The sequence below is a fragment of the Panthera tigris genome, chromosome C1, assembly GCF_018350195.1.
Source record: "Panthera tigris isolate Pti1 chromosome C1, P.tigris_Pti1_mat1.1, whole genome shotgun sequence".
Taxonomy (NCBI): Eukaryota; Metazoa; Chordata; class Mammalia; order Carnivora; family Felidae; genus Panthera; species Panthera tigris.
Window position 1 is genome coordinate 91,841,364 of NC_056667.1, and position 15,898 is coordinate 91,857,261.

General features: G+C 43.5%; 1 protein-coding gene across 1 annotated transcript; it reads right to left on the reverse strand.

Annotated features, from left to right (window-relative positions):
- Positions 1 to 2,363: 2,363 nt before the first annotated feature.
- On the reverse strand, positions 2,364 to 11,798 carry HENMT1 (HEN methyltransferase 1). The gene is made up of 8 exons (XM_007090053.3): positions 11,494 to 11,798; positions 10,478 to 10,579; positions 9,114 to 9,224; positions 6,669 to 6,784; positions 5,937 to 6,071; positions 4,743 to 4,922; positions 3,884 to 4,082; positions 2,364 to 3,012 (listed from the first exon to the last, which is right to left on the reverse strand). The coding sequence occupies exons 2-8, from the start codon at positions 10,499 to 10,501 to the stop codon at positions 2,587 to 2,589; spliced, it is 1,191 nt and encodes a 396-aa protein (XP_007090115.1). The 5' UTR covers positions 10,502 to 10,579; positions 11,494 to 11,798; the 3' UTR covers positions 2,364 to 2,586.
- Positions 11,799 to 15,898: the final 4,100 nt, after the last annotated feature.

A 15,898-nucleotide genomic window follows, 5' to 3' on the forward strand; every position in this document is an offset into this window, starting at 1 on the left:
ATCTGAGCAGCTCCCCACATTCAATTACCTGTGAGTCCTCTCAAATCTGGCCTGAAGTATATACAACTCATGCTGTATACGGAGCAAATTCTCTACATAGAAGTTAATAGGGTTGCCACTTTTTAAAAATGGTTGAGAGTGAGCTAGAATGGGGAAGGTGCAGGGAGAAGGGGACAGAGAATCCAAAGCTGGCTCTGCACTGACAGCAGAGAGCCTGACGTGGGGCTCAAACCACGGATGGACATGAGCTCATGGCCTGAGCCGAAGTCAGATGCTCAACTGACCTGAGCCACCCAGGTGCCCTACCACTGTTTTTTAGTCAGGTATTTGATGGTTGTCTCAGAAAGAACCTTAAGGAAGGACTGTTCACCTTCTAGACCTGCAACATGCATTGATGTGAGAACTGACTAGCCAGATACAAGAATGAGCCTTATTACTGAACAGATACTGAAGTTACCTAACATCCCTAAGATTAACACAGCTGCCTTATAAAGGAACATTTCTCTGGGCCAGGCGCAGTCTTCTTAGTGCTTACAAGAACTCTGTGAAGCAGTTAATTGCTCCTGGCATACACACAAGTGGGCCAAAAATTCCCTTAGCAAACCTGACTTTGGCTGCTTTTACAGCAGTACGAAAGCAGGTCTCTACTTGGTTTTGTCCCTTTAGAGAGATCTCATTTCTGTGCTGCAGAAGGTTGGAGTAGATAGCTTTGTTTTAAAAAACAAAAAGAAAAAACTGCAAACTATTGGCAACATCAAGCAGCTGCCTTTTTAGTAAGTATTTCAGTGGAACACCACATGCACTTGTTTGCATATTATGTCTGGCTGCTATTCCACTTCAACTCCCGGAGAGCTCAGTAGTTGCAAGGTTGCAAAGATTTGCTGTCCCTGCAAGAACATCTGCTGACCCCTGGCTTAGAGCATTAACAGAAGCTTTCCATGTGCAGAGAAAGGCCTCTATCAAAATAGAAGGTAAAGACCAATTTCATGAAGAATGTAGGTGCTGCTGTTACCAAGACATGGGGGAGCCCTGGGAAGACTGTAGCTCCATCACCCATAGCAGCCATGAGTTTTCAGGTGATGAAGCTTGAACAGTGATCAATTAGCCTGGAGGACAACAGGATAAAGCGTTGGCCTTGGGGTTAAGATGTTGGCTCTAACACAGATGAGAAGGAAACCCTAGGGTGAAAGTCAGGCAGAGGCCTAGAAAGGGGAGGACAGACAGGGCCTTTTGTGTGGGTAGGGGAGGGCAGCAAAGGTAAATCTATTGGTCCTATGCATTCAAGAGGGAAAAATCAGTAAGAAAAAAAGGGGGGTAGGGGACTGATGAAGCAGTCTATATTTAAGAACAACTGGTTAACAGTGGTTACGGTGATCACCAGATGCCTGGGGGGTGGGGCTCAGTTGGGTGTCTGACCCAATTTCGGCTCGGGTCACCATTTCACAGTATTGTGAGTTCAAGACCCATGGTATGGAGCCTCCTTGGGATTCTCTCTCCGAATAATTTTTTTTTAAGTGTTTTAATTAAAAAAAAATAGGAGTGGTTACAGTGATCAGATTCTCTTCCAGAATCCCTTCTTTCCCTCCCTGCCTTCACCAAATCTACTTTCCATCTACTTATTAACCCTTCAAAAAGGCTTCAAAAATCTGCCCCAGCACGCCATTCCCAGCACCAACACTGCACAGCCAGTCTCTCCCAGGTTAGTTGAAGATATGCCCGTTGTGGCAGTTGCCACAATGTCCTTTCTGTCCTTGTCCCTTCACAGGAGTGTCAAGTGGGCATACGCCCTCCCAGAATATCAGACTACACCTCCCAGCTTCCCCAGGTGGTAAGGAGGACTTCAATCCGCTCAACAAGAGCCTAACAGTGTAGAACTTTACCCAAAGCTGGCACATGCTCTTTGTCCCTTTTCCTTTTTCTCCTGACTAGGAATATGCAAGTGGAAGCTAAAACATCCCAAGGGGCATCAGAACAGGAAAGTGGATGAATTAAGTCCCTTTGGTGATAGAGCTGCCCTGTGTGGGCAACTTACACCCTACACCCCTCCCTATACTTCAGAAAGTAGTGTCTCATTTAGACCAGTTCTCCCCATTGTGTGAAACTCTATTTCTCTCCCAATGGAGACCACTACCCCAATTGTAACCAGAAAACTACCCGAAGAGGATGATGCTCTAAAACTGGACAGGGCTTCTGAGGCTTCTCTTCCCTTCAAACACCCACTCCCCTCCCCACCCCCCCACCCTGTCTTGTGTTTTATCTAAGTATTACAGGTCAGAATTTAGCCCAAAGGAGGTAGGGAATCCTAAGAAGATTTTAAAGTTACTCTTATTCCCTGGGAAAAGCTTTAAACATTGATAACTCCATTTATTTTTAAAAATTTTAATGTCACATCAACATGGGTCTAACAAAAAAACCTGAACACGCACACTGTGAACTTACACCATCCACCCGAAAAAGCATTTAAAAAAAACACGTAACGAGGTTAATATCAAAATTAAGCTACCTATGTTATGACTGTAATTTTCTAAATGAGCCTAACTATCCTTAAAATCATGAATTTTAGGACATAAAGATAGCTCCCGCTCACTAACGGTAATCGTGAGGGTAATCGTAAGGGTCCAAGTCGATCTGCACTGAAGTATGAGCTCTGTTCAGTCGCATTGGAATTCCTTCAGCAAGGAGTGTTCTCAGCGTGGACACATCAGCAACCAAGCGGTTCACCTTCGGATAACCAATAAGTCTTTTCAGGGGTACATAAAACCTCTTTCCCACAGAGTAGGGTTTGGGGGACTTCTCTATTTGGGCTACTTGGGCATCGGTGAGGAATAATCCGGGCCGTCTGACCAAGCCACTGTCAGTGTCTTCTTCTGACTCGGGTTCACTGGATTCCTTTCTCTTCATAATCCAGACATACTTCTGTCTTATGGCTTCGACTTCTTTTAACACCTCCGTACACAATACAAACAGGAGGAAGTGTTTTTGCTGTAAACTCGGGAATGAGGCTGTAAAAACCTGAAGGCAAATCAAAATGCCACAGTATAATGGGAATCAAACTACTGACAGACATTATCTGATCTGCTTTTAAAAATTCTAATTATCAAGATCAAAGTCACAAAAGCCACCACCAAGTCACACTATTCACAAATTCACACTAGCCCAATGTTCCTATACTTGATATTAGAGGGAAAAAGGCAAAGAAAAATTGTTAAAAGGGAAATGTGTTGGGGCGCCTGGGTGGCTCAGTTGGTTGAGCGGCTGACTTCGGCTCAGGTCATGATCTCGTGGTCCGTGAGTTCGAGCCCCGCGTCGGGCTCTGTGCTGACAGCTCAGAGCCTGGAGCCTGTTTCAGATTCTGTGTCTCCCTCTCTCTCTATCCCCTCCCCTGTTCACGCTCTGTCTCTGTCTCAAAAATAAATAAACGTTAAAAAAAAATTTTTTAAAAAGGGAAATGTGTTGTTTATTCTTCACCATTCCTCCTGAACCCAACCAAAAGGGTCTAAGAAGCTTAAGCTTAGAGGCTCAGCTGCCAACAGTCATTTCCGGAGCCACGCTGTGGAGGAAGTCTGCTGGCATTCCTCTTTCCTGCTGCTGATCCTGACAGATTACAATGGGGGGTAGCTGGCCCAACCACTTGGAAGCTTTCTAGGATTCCAGGTCTTTCTCTGTGGTGCACATTGAGATACGGAAAAAGGCCAGGTGGTCTGCTGGACTGCAGTAGACCAACTCTGACACCATTTGTGAGCATGAAGGATCTTCCTAGGGTCAATCTCAAAATAAGGTCATTTACACTTATCTCTACAGTGGGGACTCTGTACCCACTATAATTAACCATCCTAATCTATGTGCTTTTTGCCCCAGTAGCTACCTCACAAAGAATACTCACAACTTGATAAGCATGTTCCTCTGGCTCTGAAACGCGGGATCCAGTTGGTTTTGCCAGGATCCAGCTGCCAGGATCCGGTTGCTTTTTCTTGAAGATCCCTATCTGGGTACAGTATCCAACATGCTTAGCCCATGGTGGTGGAGCACCCACACCAGTAAACTCTACAGTGTAACTATAGAGTTTTGCCACATTTGAAGCCCTGAAATCACAAGAAACCATCTTCTGAAACTTAGAGGTTCTGTTAAAGAACCTCCACTAGAATAGAGCGTAAATACAACTAAAATACTTTCGTTGCAAATTCTTACAGCACCAGATAGTGCCAAATCACAGGTTTTGCTTACTTCTGAGGTGCTTTAGGATAATGAGTGTCAGTTTCCAAGTGATCACAATGAGAGAAAGGGAAAGTTACGGAGAATTTAGGAGTAAATAAGACCATGATGACTACAGTCCCAACACCTGTTAGGGTTTGCAGTTAATGCCAGAAACATGACCACCCTTCAAGCTCCTGGGAGGAAACACCCCTGCACATGAAGGGCATGAAGCACATCTTCACCTCCCCACACCCTGTTCTGTTTCCTCCACACAGATACTCCTAATGTTCTCATATAAAAAAGCACCTGGTGCACCCCATTTTTCCACGCTTGCCTGTGGGACATAAAAAATAAACTCCCCCATTTATTTTGCCAAAATATGCTGGTCCCTTTAGGATCTTATTAATTGCTAAGCTGCATCCTGGGAATTTTATTATGATAAAATAATTTCAGTAATGTATAGGGGTCAAGATTGACTTCATAGTACTTTAAACTCCTGTGGGATCCCCCACCCCCCAAAAAAACAAAGAAGCACTTTATGAACTCACCAGTGTTGAAACTGCGTTTGGTTCCACTCAAACTTGTGATCTGAATTTCTAAAGGTTGATGCTGGAAACAGGGGATTGAAATCTGAGTTTGGTGTGCTGATGACAACCATGCCTGGAGAAAAGTACCCAAATACAACTTCGGGAAACTTGGCCAGATCTTCTGAATCCAAATGTTCTATTCTGAAATGGTTAATGGGAATGACAGAATGAAGTTCTCTTGCAATTATTTTCCTAGTTGATTTAGCAAACACTTTCTATCTCTACACTGATTTATCCCCTCTCTGAATATATAATAGTACTTACATGACCTAAAAATCAACTATTCATATATTCTCACTCTGCCCATCAGCCATGTTGCCCACTCCCTGGCAGGACGCAAAGACAACCACTTCTGTGGTAGACCAACCAGGACAGTGAATGTGTAATGAGAAAACAGACAAACCCAGACACCAGGATGAATAGCCAAGTGCCAGAGACTACATGTGAAGTCTGCAGCACCAACAATGAACAATGGATTCAAGCATGCAAGGGAAGACTGGCAAGCTCCCCAGGAGCCCTGCAGGGCCATAAGACCAGAATGTCTTAAATAAGTTGTGGGCTTCAGCAACAGATCCCAGTAGAGTTGTCTACCCACACCCAAGGACAAGATCAACTGCTAATACAGGCAGCCAGTAGGAACATATACCTTGACTGGGGGAGTTATCAAAATTAGCATCACTGGGGAGACAAATGGACGTTGGGCCTCTGTGAATGGAAGCCCAGAGAAGGACCCAAATACCGTTCTACAGTATTCCAGGAAGGCATAATCACCAAGAGCCAAAACATGAGTATTCTTATTAAAAGTGAAGTGAGGGGGGACTCGTTATTTAACACCCCTGCTTTTAAATACATTCTGAATTTGCGGCAAAAGGCTATGATGGGTAAAACCTACCCTTAATTAATTCAGAAAAGGGTAGGGGAGAAAATTGATAGGTGAATCTGCATAAAGGGTGATCCTGGCACTGCTTGCAGCTTACCTGTAAATTTGAAATTTCTGAATTAAAGCCCCAAAACATGCTAGTAAAAAGCCAGTCCAAACTGTCAAGCATATACTTTACAAATCTGAATTAAGAGGACTTAAATCTAGTTAGGACACTAATTTACGGAGATTAATTCACATTTTTCTAATAACTTCAACACAGTAAGAATACTTACAATTCAATACATGTTATCAAGTCAAATCCAAGCAAGCGGGAGTCTTTCTCTACAGCAGAGCCACGATACAAGACAATACTCAAATCTAGGTCCCTAGGACCTAAATGATCCCCTATTGATGGAGACAACTTATCACTGCAAAAATATAGAAGGAACATTTGAACACTCTAATTTAGAATTATCTCACCAGCTATAAATCTGATCTTTTGATGATTATCTCCCTATATCAGTTTTCCATGACTTGATGCATTAAGCATAGGGGTAACTTCCTCTCAAAATTGGCCAATGAGAACAAGATTTTGAATATTGTTGTTGCTCAATATTTTTGGTCTTCCCACTCCCTTTGGATCAGTGATTTCAAATTTTTGTTCTGTAGAGGAAAAACATTCCTGAAAAAATGTGTACAAGAGAGAGACCAAAGAGCTGCTCTGCCTTGAATTAAATTAAAAGACCTGGGGCAACTTAAATCCTCTGTAATGAGTTGCCTTGGGGTCCAGCATTAAAGAAATTAGATTTAGGGGCACATGGGAGGCTGGGTAAAGCGTCCCACCCTTGGTTTCGGCTCAGGTCATGATCTCAGTTTGTGAGTTCAAGCTCCATGTGGGACTCCACACAGTTCAGAGCCTGCCCGGGACCCTCTCCCCCTCTTCCCCTCCCCAACTCCCACTCTCTCAAAATAAAATAAACTTTTTAAAAAAAGAAAGAAATTTAAGATTTTGCCACTTGAATTACCTGTTCCAATCTAACAGACGATCCATGAGGAGATCTACTCCAACAAGTTCTTGAACACAACTATGGAATTTCAGCATGCATAAGAGTGTGGCGTTACCACACCCCAAGTCTGCAACCTACAGATGAAACAGAACATTGAAGACATAGCCAGAAGTCAAATATGACCAAAGCCTTTATAGGAAACTGGGTATTAGAAATAAATTACAATATAATAAACCACTATGCCAAGATCTTTTTGGTAGAAAAAAGGTACACAAAAAGGAAATTAATCTGAGATATTAGATGGGTTGGCGGTGAGGCAGATTTGTGGATTGTTACAAGTAAATTCTAATTCAGGTTGAGTACCAAGAGCATCCTAGGGGGCCTGGCACAGAGACAGCACACATGGCAAGCAGGTACCCTATACAAACTTTATACCTCTGAGCTTCATAATTAACACACAAAAAGGGTGCCTACAAACATCAGGACAGAGCCTGATCTTTACCAGTGCTTTATAATTTATCCACAGTCTTGTTAACCTATTCCCCTTATTGTGAATGTTATGTACTCTTAAATGGATTTTTTAATCATGCCCTAAAGTCTTCATTTACCACAGCTGTATCACCTAAATTTCTGATTGCCAATTTAGGAAAAGGAAATTAAGATAAAAATTTAATGACATTTAAAGGTACCCAATACCAAAGATACCCCAAATCAGTTTCTAGTGTAGCTAATTGGCTCTAATCCAGTCTAAAGGGGATATCTGGGGATTTGAACTATTTCTGGATACTCAGGAAAGATTCCATATATCTTAAAATGCACAAAAAGGTTTCCAAAGGGTTTAAAAAACAGACTAAAGTTTACCTCAAAATTCATCCCGTTAGAAAACGAAGATTACATAAACTCTCCATTACAGCAGTTACCAGGATGCTTTCAAAAAAACCACTAAGGGGGTGCCTGGGTGGCTCAGTCACAGTTGAATTCTTGAGCCCAGCATCAGGCTCTGTGCTCACTGCACAGAGCCTGCTTTGGATCCTGTCTCCTGGGCCTCTCCCGCTCTCCAGGACTCTCTCAAAAATTAAGTTAAAAATATGTTTTTTAAATATTAAATTTATTAAATTTATTAAATACAAAAAGCCACTAATTCTCCTCTGGAAAAGGGGAATACAACTATACTTTAGTAATAAAGGCCCATTTAGGGGAGCCTGGGTGGCAGACTCTGTGCTGACAATGGAGAGATTGCTTGGGATTCTCTCCCTCTCTCAGCCTCTACCCCACTCAGACTCTCCCTCTCCTGCCCCTCCCCTGCTCACTCTCAAAATACTTTTTTTCTAACGCTTGAGGGTGAGAGAGCATGTGAGCAGGGGATCTGCAGAAAGAGGGAGAGAGAATCCCAAGCAGGCTCTATGCCGTCAGCACAGAGCCTGGTATGGGGCTCAAACTCAGGAACCTTGTGAGATCATGACCTGAGCTGAAATCAAGAGTCAGATGCTTATCCTATTGAGCCTCCAGGCACCTCTCTCAATATAAACTTTAAAAAATAAGGCATATTCAACCTATACTCAGTCCTCAAATGTGTTTGACTGCAAAATCATTTCCTTCAATGTTTTAGGTAAACCACAATGTTGTGCCCTGGCCGCAATCAGTAATTTTCTTTTCTGAAGCAGGCACACCTATGGGGGAGAAGGGTTACATAGCAAGCACTTAAAAAACCTAATCCCAGAGAGCAAATTACAGTCTTAGCAGCTTTAAACTGTGCTTCTATAGTATACCCAATTTCTTGTTAGCCCAACTAGCTAAAGCTCTTCTTCCCACACACGCCTTAACTTGAAGGCAGCCTCTACTCAAGGATTCCCTCCTAGAAAACAGGATAGCCTCAGGGGAATTAAATTGTACCCACCCTTTTATCCCACTTCCCCACACCCAGTTTTTATACAAAAACCTTTTTTCCCAACTACTGGGATACCGGTTGATCTTACAGTCAGGGTTCTCCCTATTGCCCTAATCCCTTTCCTTCCCTTGTAACAAATCTTTGAATATTCTAAACACACTTGCTAAATCCTTAAGTTTTTTCCTATTTTTTGACTACACATTTCATAAGACCCTCTTCAGTGTTTGAAAAGAGAAATACTGGGGTGCCTAGGTGGCTCAAGTCATGATCTTCCAGCACAAAGTGTGCTTGGGATTCTCTGCCCTTCCCCCACTCGCACTCTTTTCAAAATAGATTTTTTAATGTTTATTTTGAGAGAAAGATAGAGGGCGAGCAGGGGAGGAGCAAAGAGAGGGAGAGAAAGAATTCCAAGCAGGCTCCACAAGTCAGCACAGAACCTGATGTGGGGCTTGAACTCACAAACCATGAGATCATGACCTAAGCTGAAATCAAGAGTCAGATACCCAAATGACTAAGCCACTCAGGCACCCCAAAATAGATAAACTTTTATTTTAAAATAAAGGAAAAATACCTACCTTCTTTGGTTTATATTGATTGACTATATCTTTAACAAAGAAGTATCTTTGTTTGTATAATGGAGGTCTGAACTCGATCACGTTCTTGCGTGGAACAGTGCTGCGCTGAAACTTTAAACAAAAAAAAAAGTGTTCTCAATCATGCCCAACTTCAGGAACTCCACGAGGAAAAACCAGCTTAATTTCCCCACTTTGTAGAATACCTTGGCCTTTCAACCACTATGTGATACTGCATTTCCTCTCCAGTTCATCTAAGCCTTCTATTTTTTGAGAATCTGGCTTTATGCTTTCCTAGAGTTTAGTCTGCCGAAAGCAAAATTCCTAATGAATGCATTTAATAACAATAAAGTCTCCTAGCCACAAGGGACCTATAGCGGAGTGAACTGCCAAGACTGGAGACAGGAGACTGACAAAGACTTCTTGACCCAACTGAAGTCAGGCTCCTTAAAACCTCTTCTAACTAGGTCTTGACTAGTCTTTGCTTATTAGCCCAGTTTTTACTAAGTCAATTGAGACAAAAATTCCCTACCCTAAATAGCTCATTAAACTCTTATCAGATCAAATTCCTCACCACCACTTTTGTAATCTGATCCCCCTGGGCTGCCTTAATCCCGATTCCTGTTAAATCTTAGCAAGACCCTGACACCCTTGTGGTCTTCATAGACTATAAATCCCATAGGCTATAAATCACAAACTGTTGAATATAGGAGTTAAACCCAAATCCACCTTCCCTACCTACTGTCATGTTTATTTCAGTCCTTGAAAAGCCTTCCTTTTTCATTGAGTTGTGTTAATCACTTCTACAAGTGTCAGAATTTCTTTAACATGAGGAATGATTAATCATAATATCTGGATTAATCCAGAATAAATGCAAACATTTTTGAAGTAGGCTTCACGCCCAGCACAGAGCCCAATGTGCGGTTTGAGCTCACAGTCCTGAGATCAAGGGTGGCATGTTCTACCGACTAAGCCAGCCAGGCACCCCCAAATTGCTTTCAATCACTTGCTTACACGTGGCCAAAATCAAATTTCTTCAGACAAAAAAAATGCCTCAATTCATCGGGCTCTGCACTGAGAGGAACCTGCTCTGGATTCTGTCTCCCTCCCTCTGCCTCTCTCCCAGTAGCTCTCAAAAATATACATTTTTTAAAGATGTGTCTAATGTAGATTTTAATTTAACAACCAGAAATTATTCCACTTCAGATACACCAATGTGAAATTTCATCTATGTAGATTCTTATTCAATCCCAACCAACACCCTGGGAAATGTTAGGGACTAAATCTGATGGATTTTACTTCTAACTACCTCACAATACCTCTCAGGGAGATAACTCATACAAGTAGGTTGAGAAAAGCAGCATTACCTCTTCCATGCTGTTTTTTTCCATTTTGTTTCCAAGTTTGAAGCTTCGTTGAGACAAAAAGCAGATTTCTCCTTCAAGTTCTATGAATCAGCAATAACTCTTCTGTAAACACAAAATATTAGTTCTCATAAAGAGGAGCCTGGACAAGAAAGAACTGTATTAATCGACAAGGACAGGGAGTGGGGTGCCTGGGTGGCTCAGTCAGTTAAGCGTCTGACTTCAGCTCAGGTCATGATCTTGTGGTTTTTGAGTTCAAGCCCGGCATTGGGCTCTGTGCTGACAGTTCAGAGCCTGGAGCCTGCTTCAGATTCTGTGTCTCCCTCTCTCTCTGCCCTTCCCCCATTCACATCCTGTCTCTCTCAAAAATAAACATGTTTAAAAAAAATAATCTAAGTTTTAAAAAAAAGGCAAGGAAAGGGAGAAAGCAGGCTTCCTCCCTTCTCTTTACATATTACCATTTAATCCACAGAATTTACTGAGTATGGTTTCGGGTAAGAAACAAGCACAGAAAGCCCAAGTGACTTCACTAGGGCAATTCTGGCTAAATGCAGTAACACACATTCTTCCCAGTTCCTGTTAAAGTTGATACAAACTGAACAATCCTATCAGTTGTGACTATTTCATTAAAGCCCTCAACTTCAAATTTTTTAGGTAGGTTCCACAACCAGTATGGGACTTGAACTCCGGACCCTAAGATCAAGAGTCCCATGCTCCACCAACAGAGCCAGCCAGGCACCCCTCTCCCCTGAATTTCTTTCAAGCACTTGCTCACACATGACCAAAATCAAACTGGGGCGGGGGGGGGGGGGATGTCCCAAGTAATTGATAAACTAAACACATCAACATCTATCCAATTTAGATGGACTTGAAACTAAATTATGGTTCTCAGCCTAAAACGTAAGCATGTCAATCACCTCACTTTTCAGTTATTCACTAAGTCCTATCTCAAGCCACCCCCAACCCCAAGCGACCCAATGCCAAAGTCTGCATAGGGCACGATACCCCCTACATCCTACCTCCGCGTAAGGAGTTCGACCACCGCAGCAAAGCAAAGCGCAGAAAACAGAGTGGGTCCGCCGCGCCGCCACTGTATTTATTTAACTTCGGGCCCCGCCCCCGAGCCTCCGCTAGCACCGCCTCGCCGCGGGGCGTTGCCCGCCGGAGCCACACCTGCACCGCCCACACCTGCGCCGCCGGCTCTTCCGCGGTACTCCCTAATCTTCAGGGTAGGTGGCGCTCGCGGGCTCCGCGCCCTGCCCTGTTCCTCTCCGGGCTCCAGGTTCCAAAGCGTTGGTTTTGCGTCTCTTAACGGCCGCTGTAGCGCATGTCCCGAGGCCATTTTCTAGCCTTCCCTCGGAACCTCTGTAGAGACCACTGTTACCGCCACGCCCCGCACTGGCGCGCGACCTCGACCAGCCCCGGCCCTCCAGGAGCCGAGACTGTTGAGTCGAGGCGGCGGCGCCCCAGGCGCGTCTGCGGGCCGCGAGCGGGGCGGCGGGCTCCGGCGGCTGTTGGGTTCCTGGCTCTCCCCGTTCGCAGCAAAGAACAGAAAACGGTCCCCGGCAGCGGAAGGCAGCAAGGTGAGCGGCCAGGCGGAGCGCGAGCCGGCCAGCGGCTTGTGTCCGATTCAGCCGCCTCTCCGATCCTCAGAACAATCCCCAGGGGCCTGGAGAGGACGCTGGGCTGAGTAAAGTTGGCCCAATAACATCTAAGCCCAGAAGAACGTTCTTTCAGCCCCCAAACCTCCAACTGGTAATTTACGCATGCTGGGGATGCAACTGTATGATCTCCTAGAAAAGTTACTGTATCCTGTCCTTCTCCTGCCAGACATTTAACCTGACACTTTATAATCGGTTATTTCTTTATTGTATGTGATGGAAGGGTTTAAGGAGGCGGAGGGGAGAGATGCGAAGCCGCCGGCTTTGGGAAAAATTTTTTTTTCTCCATTTAAAAGACTCAAAAGCTGGTGTTTACCAATGAATTAATAATCCCCGGATATATCATAAATTATATATTAGAACTGTACTTTCAAACAACACCTACAATATGCAAAGGACGGTGCTAAAGGTGTTGGAATATCACAAGGTTAGATTACACAAGCTTTGTTTTTGGTGTTTTGAGGGTCTAGTCTCATAGTAAAAAGCATATAACTCAAGCTTCACTGTTTGAGAGGTTCCTATTGTCCTGGGGTTAAAACTGCAATGTGAACAGACTGTCTTCATTAGAGGAGCATATTCCTTATTACACAATGTATAATTTAAACAGAACCATACAGGGGCTCCTGGTGGCTCAGTCGGTTGGGCGGCTGACTCCTGCACAGGTCATGATCTCACAGCTCATGAGTTGGAGCCTGCCTGCCGCAACCCACCCCCCCCCTCCACCCCCCGCCCCGGGCTCTGTGCAGATGGTTTGGAGCCTGGAGTCTGCTTCCATTCTGTGTCTCCTTCCGTCTCTGCCCCTCCCCTGTTCACACTCTGTCTCTGTCTCTCTCTCAAAAATAAATAAACATTAAAAAAAATTTTTTTTAAACAGAACCTTACAAGTTAATAAGTGAATTCCACTTCTGGGTATTTTTAAGTTAATTAAACAAGGAGGCCGTTAGACTGAGATGACTCTAGTGCCTTGGCAGCCCTACATAAGCAAACCTAAACCTCTAAGTGTCTCAAGGTTAAAACATGGAAACCTAAGAATGTCCAAGGGCAAACAGATCTCTAGGCTTTCCCAAATAAGGTAATTGGTTAAGCTGTAACCAGTCAAATAATTTCCCTGCTTTGCTTTGGCATCTTCCTTATACAGGTCTTTCCTCTAGTTCCTGACGGTGGTTACGACCTACCTGATCTGAGTTAATCTTTTCAAATTCCTAAAAATGTCAGTATGCTTCAGTTTACCTATTAACAGTGTATATGCAAAAGAATTGAAAACAGAGACTTGAACAGATATTTGTACACCAATATTCACAGCAGAATTTAGAGTAGCAAAAGGTAGAAACAACCCTAATGCCCATCAATAAACAAAAGTCGCATATATATGGAATGAGATATTGTTCAGCCCTTAAAAGGAAGGAAATTCTAACTTACTACAATATGGTTGAACCTTTAAGACATTATGCTAAGTGAAATAAGCCAGTCGCAAAAGGACAAATACTGGAAGGGGGCAAGGGAACAAGGAAAAATAATTTTCAGTAGCACACTTTAATGAATATCAGATTTTAGTCCTGTTCATTGTCTTTGAGGTTTTGTTATCTACCTGCAAATGACTGGATCTTGAATTTTTCTAGTTTGCTCCAATATCTGACTCTCTAACATTATCAGTTTTCTCCCATCCTTCTGACTTGGAATCAGTAATAACACAAAGTGTCCTTTTCCAAAAGCCCTGAAAGCCAAAGCTGGTTAATTTGATATGAGTTCCATGGAAGTCACCACAACACTTCATGTATGGACAACCTTTGTGCCTTGTTATATGGGCCAAACCAGAAAGTTCACTAGAACACCTGGTGACATCACCAGAGACATTCACACTGCATCCCAGGAAAATCTATGGTCACCACTGCCTCTCCTCAGTCTGACTGAAGATGCTTCAAGTCCAGCATCTAGAAATCTTCTCAATTAACTGCCCCTTTGCACCCAAAAACTCACTTTGTAGTCTATCCCATAACTTCTGTTTTTCTTTTACTGGGGGACCTGGGTGGCTCAGTCAGTTAAGCACTCTGACTTCTGCTCAGGTCATGATCCCACGGTTCATGAGTTAGAGCCCCACGTGGAGATCTGTGCTGACAGCTCAGAGCCTGGAGCCTGTCTCCCTCGTTATCTGCTCCTCCCCCGATCATGTGCTGTTTCTCTGTCTCTCTCTCTCTCTCTCTCTCAAAAATAAATATTTTTTAAAAATTAAAAAAAAAAATTTTAATAAATGCCTCTTATTAAATCCTGATTGCTTGTTCCATATGGCCTAACTTTAGGATCTCACCTACAACACCACTTCATGAAATGAGGCACAACTCTTTAACTTAACTGACTTATTCTCATGGTTAAGAGAGTGGCTCAATAAGGGGTGCCTGGGTGGCTCAGTCGGCTGAGCATCCAACTTTAGCTCAGGTTATGATCTCATGGTTCTTGAGTTTGAGCCCCACATCAGACTCACTACTGTCAATGCAAAGCCCTTAAAAGGGATCCTCTGTCTTCCTTTCTCTGTGCCGTTCCCTCTCTCAAAAATAAACATTTAAGGAGCACCTGGGTGGCTCGGGTCCTTGAGTTTGAGCCCTGCATCAGGCGCTGTGCTGACAGCTCAGAGCCTAGGGACTGCTTCGGATTCTGTGTCTCCCTCTCTCTCTGCCTCTCTCTCTCTGTCTAAAAAATAAACATTAAAAAAATGCAAAAAAAAAAAAATCACCCTTGTTTACTGTGCTTTTCCTGGTAACCTCCCATAACTGGCCTCCCCCAATACCCCTACCCCAACATCTTTCTTTTATCTTTATTGAAGATGGGATTTAAAGGCCTGGTTTGGGCTTTCTCCGGGAGTTACTCATTCTTCCCAGGTATCTCCCACGTATACATGAGGTATGCATGTTAATAAACTTGTCTGTTTTTCTCTTCTTAATCTATCTTTTAAGTAATCTCTATACCCTATGTGGGGCTCAAACTCATAACCCCAAGATCAAGAGTCACATGCTTCACTAACTGAGCCAGCCAGGGGCCCCTTAATATGTTTTGTATTACAGGGGTCTCAGCCAAAAACTCAGAAGGATAGAGGGAACATTATTTTTCCTCCCCTTCAAGATGAGCCCATTTATATAAGACACTTAATGTAGTCAAACTCATAAAGACAGAAAAGTAGAATGGTGGTTGCCAGGGGCTGGGGGGAAGAAGGAATGGAGTGTTGTTGTTTAATGGATACAGAGTTCAGTTTGGGATGGTGGAAAAGTTCTGTAGATGGGTGGTGAAGTGATGGTTGCACAACAATATCAATATACTTAATGCCACTGAACCGTATATTTAAAATGGTAAGTTTTAGGGCACCTGGGTGGCTCATTCAGTTGGGTGGCTGACTCTTGATTTCCACTCAAGTCATGATCTCATGGTTCATGAGTTCGAGGATCACATTGGGCTCAGCACTCACAGGGAGGAGCCGGCTTCTGATTCTGTCTCTCCTTCTCTCTGCCCCCCCCCCTTGTGTGTCCTCTCTCTTTCTGTCTCTCTCTCTCTCTCTCTCTCTCTCAAAAGTAAATAAATGTTTAAAATTTTTTAAAATTTTTTTTTTTTTAATTTTTTTTCAACGTTTATTTATTTTTGGGACAGAGAGAGACAGAGCATGAACGGGGGAGGGACAGAGAGAGAGGGAGACACAGAATCGGAAACAGGCTCCAGGCTCTGAGCCATCAGCCCAGAGCCTGACGCGGGGCTCGAACTCACGGACCGTGAGATCGTG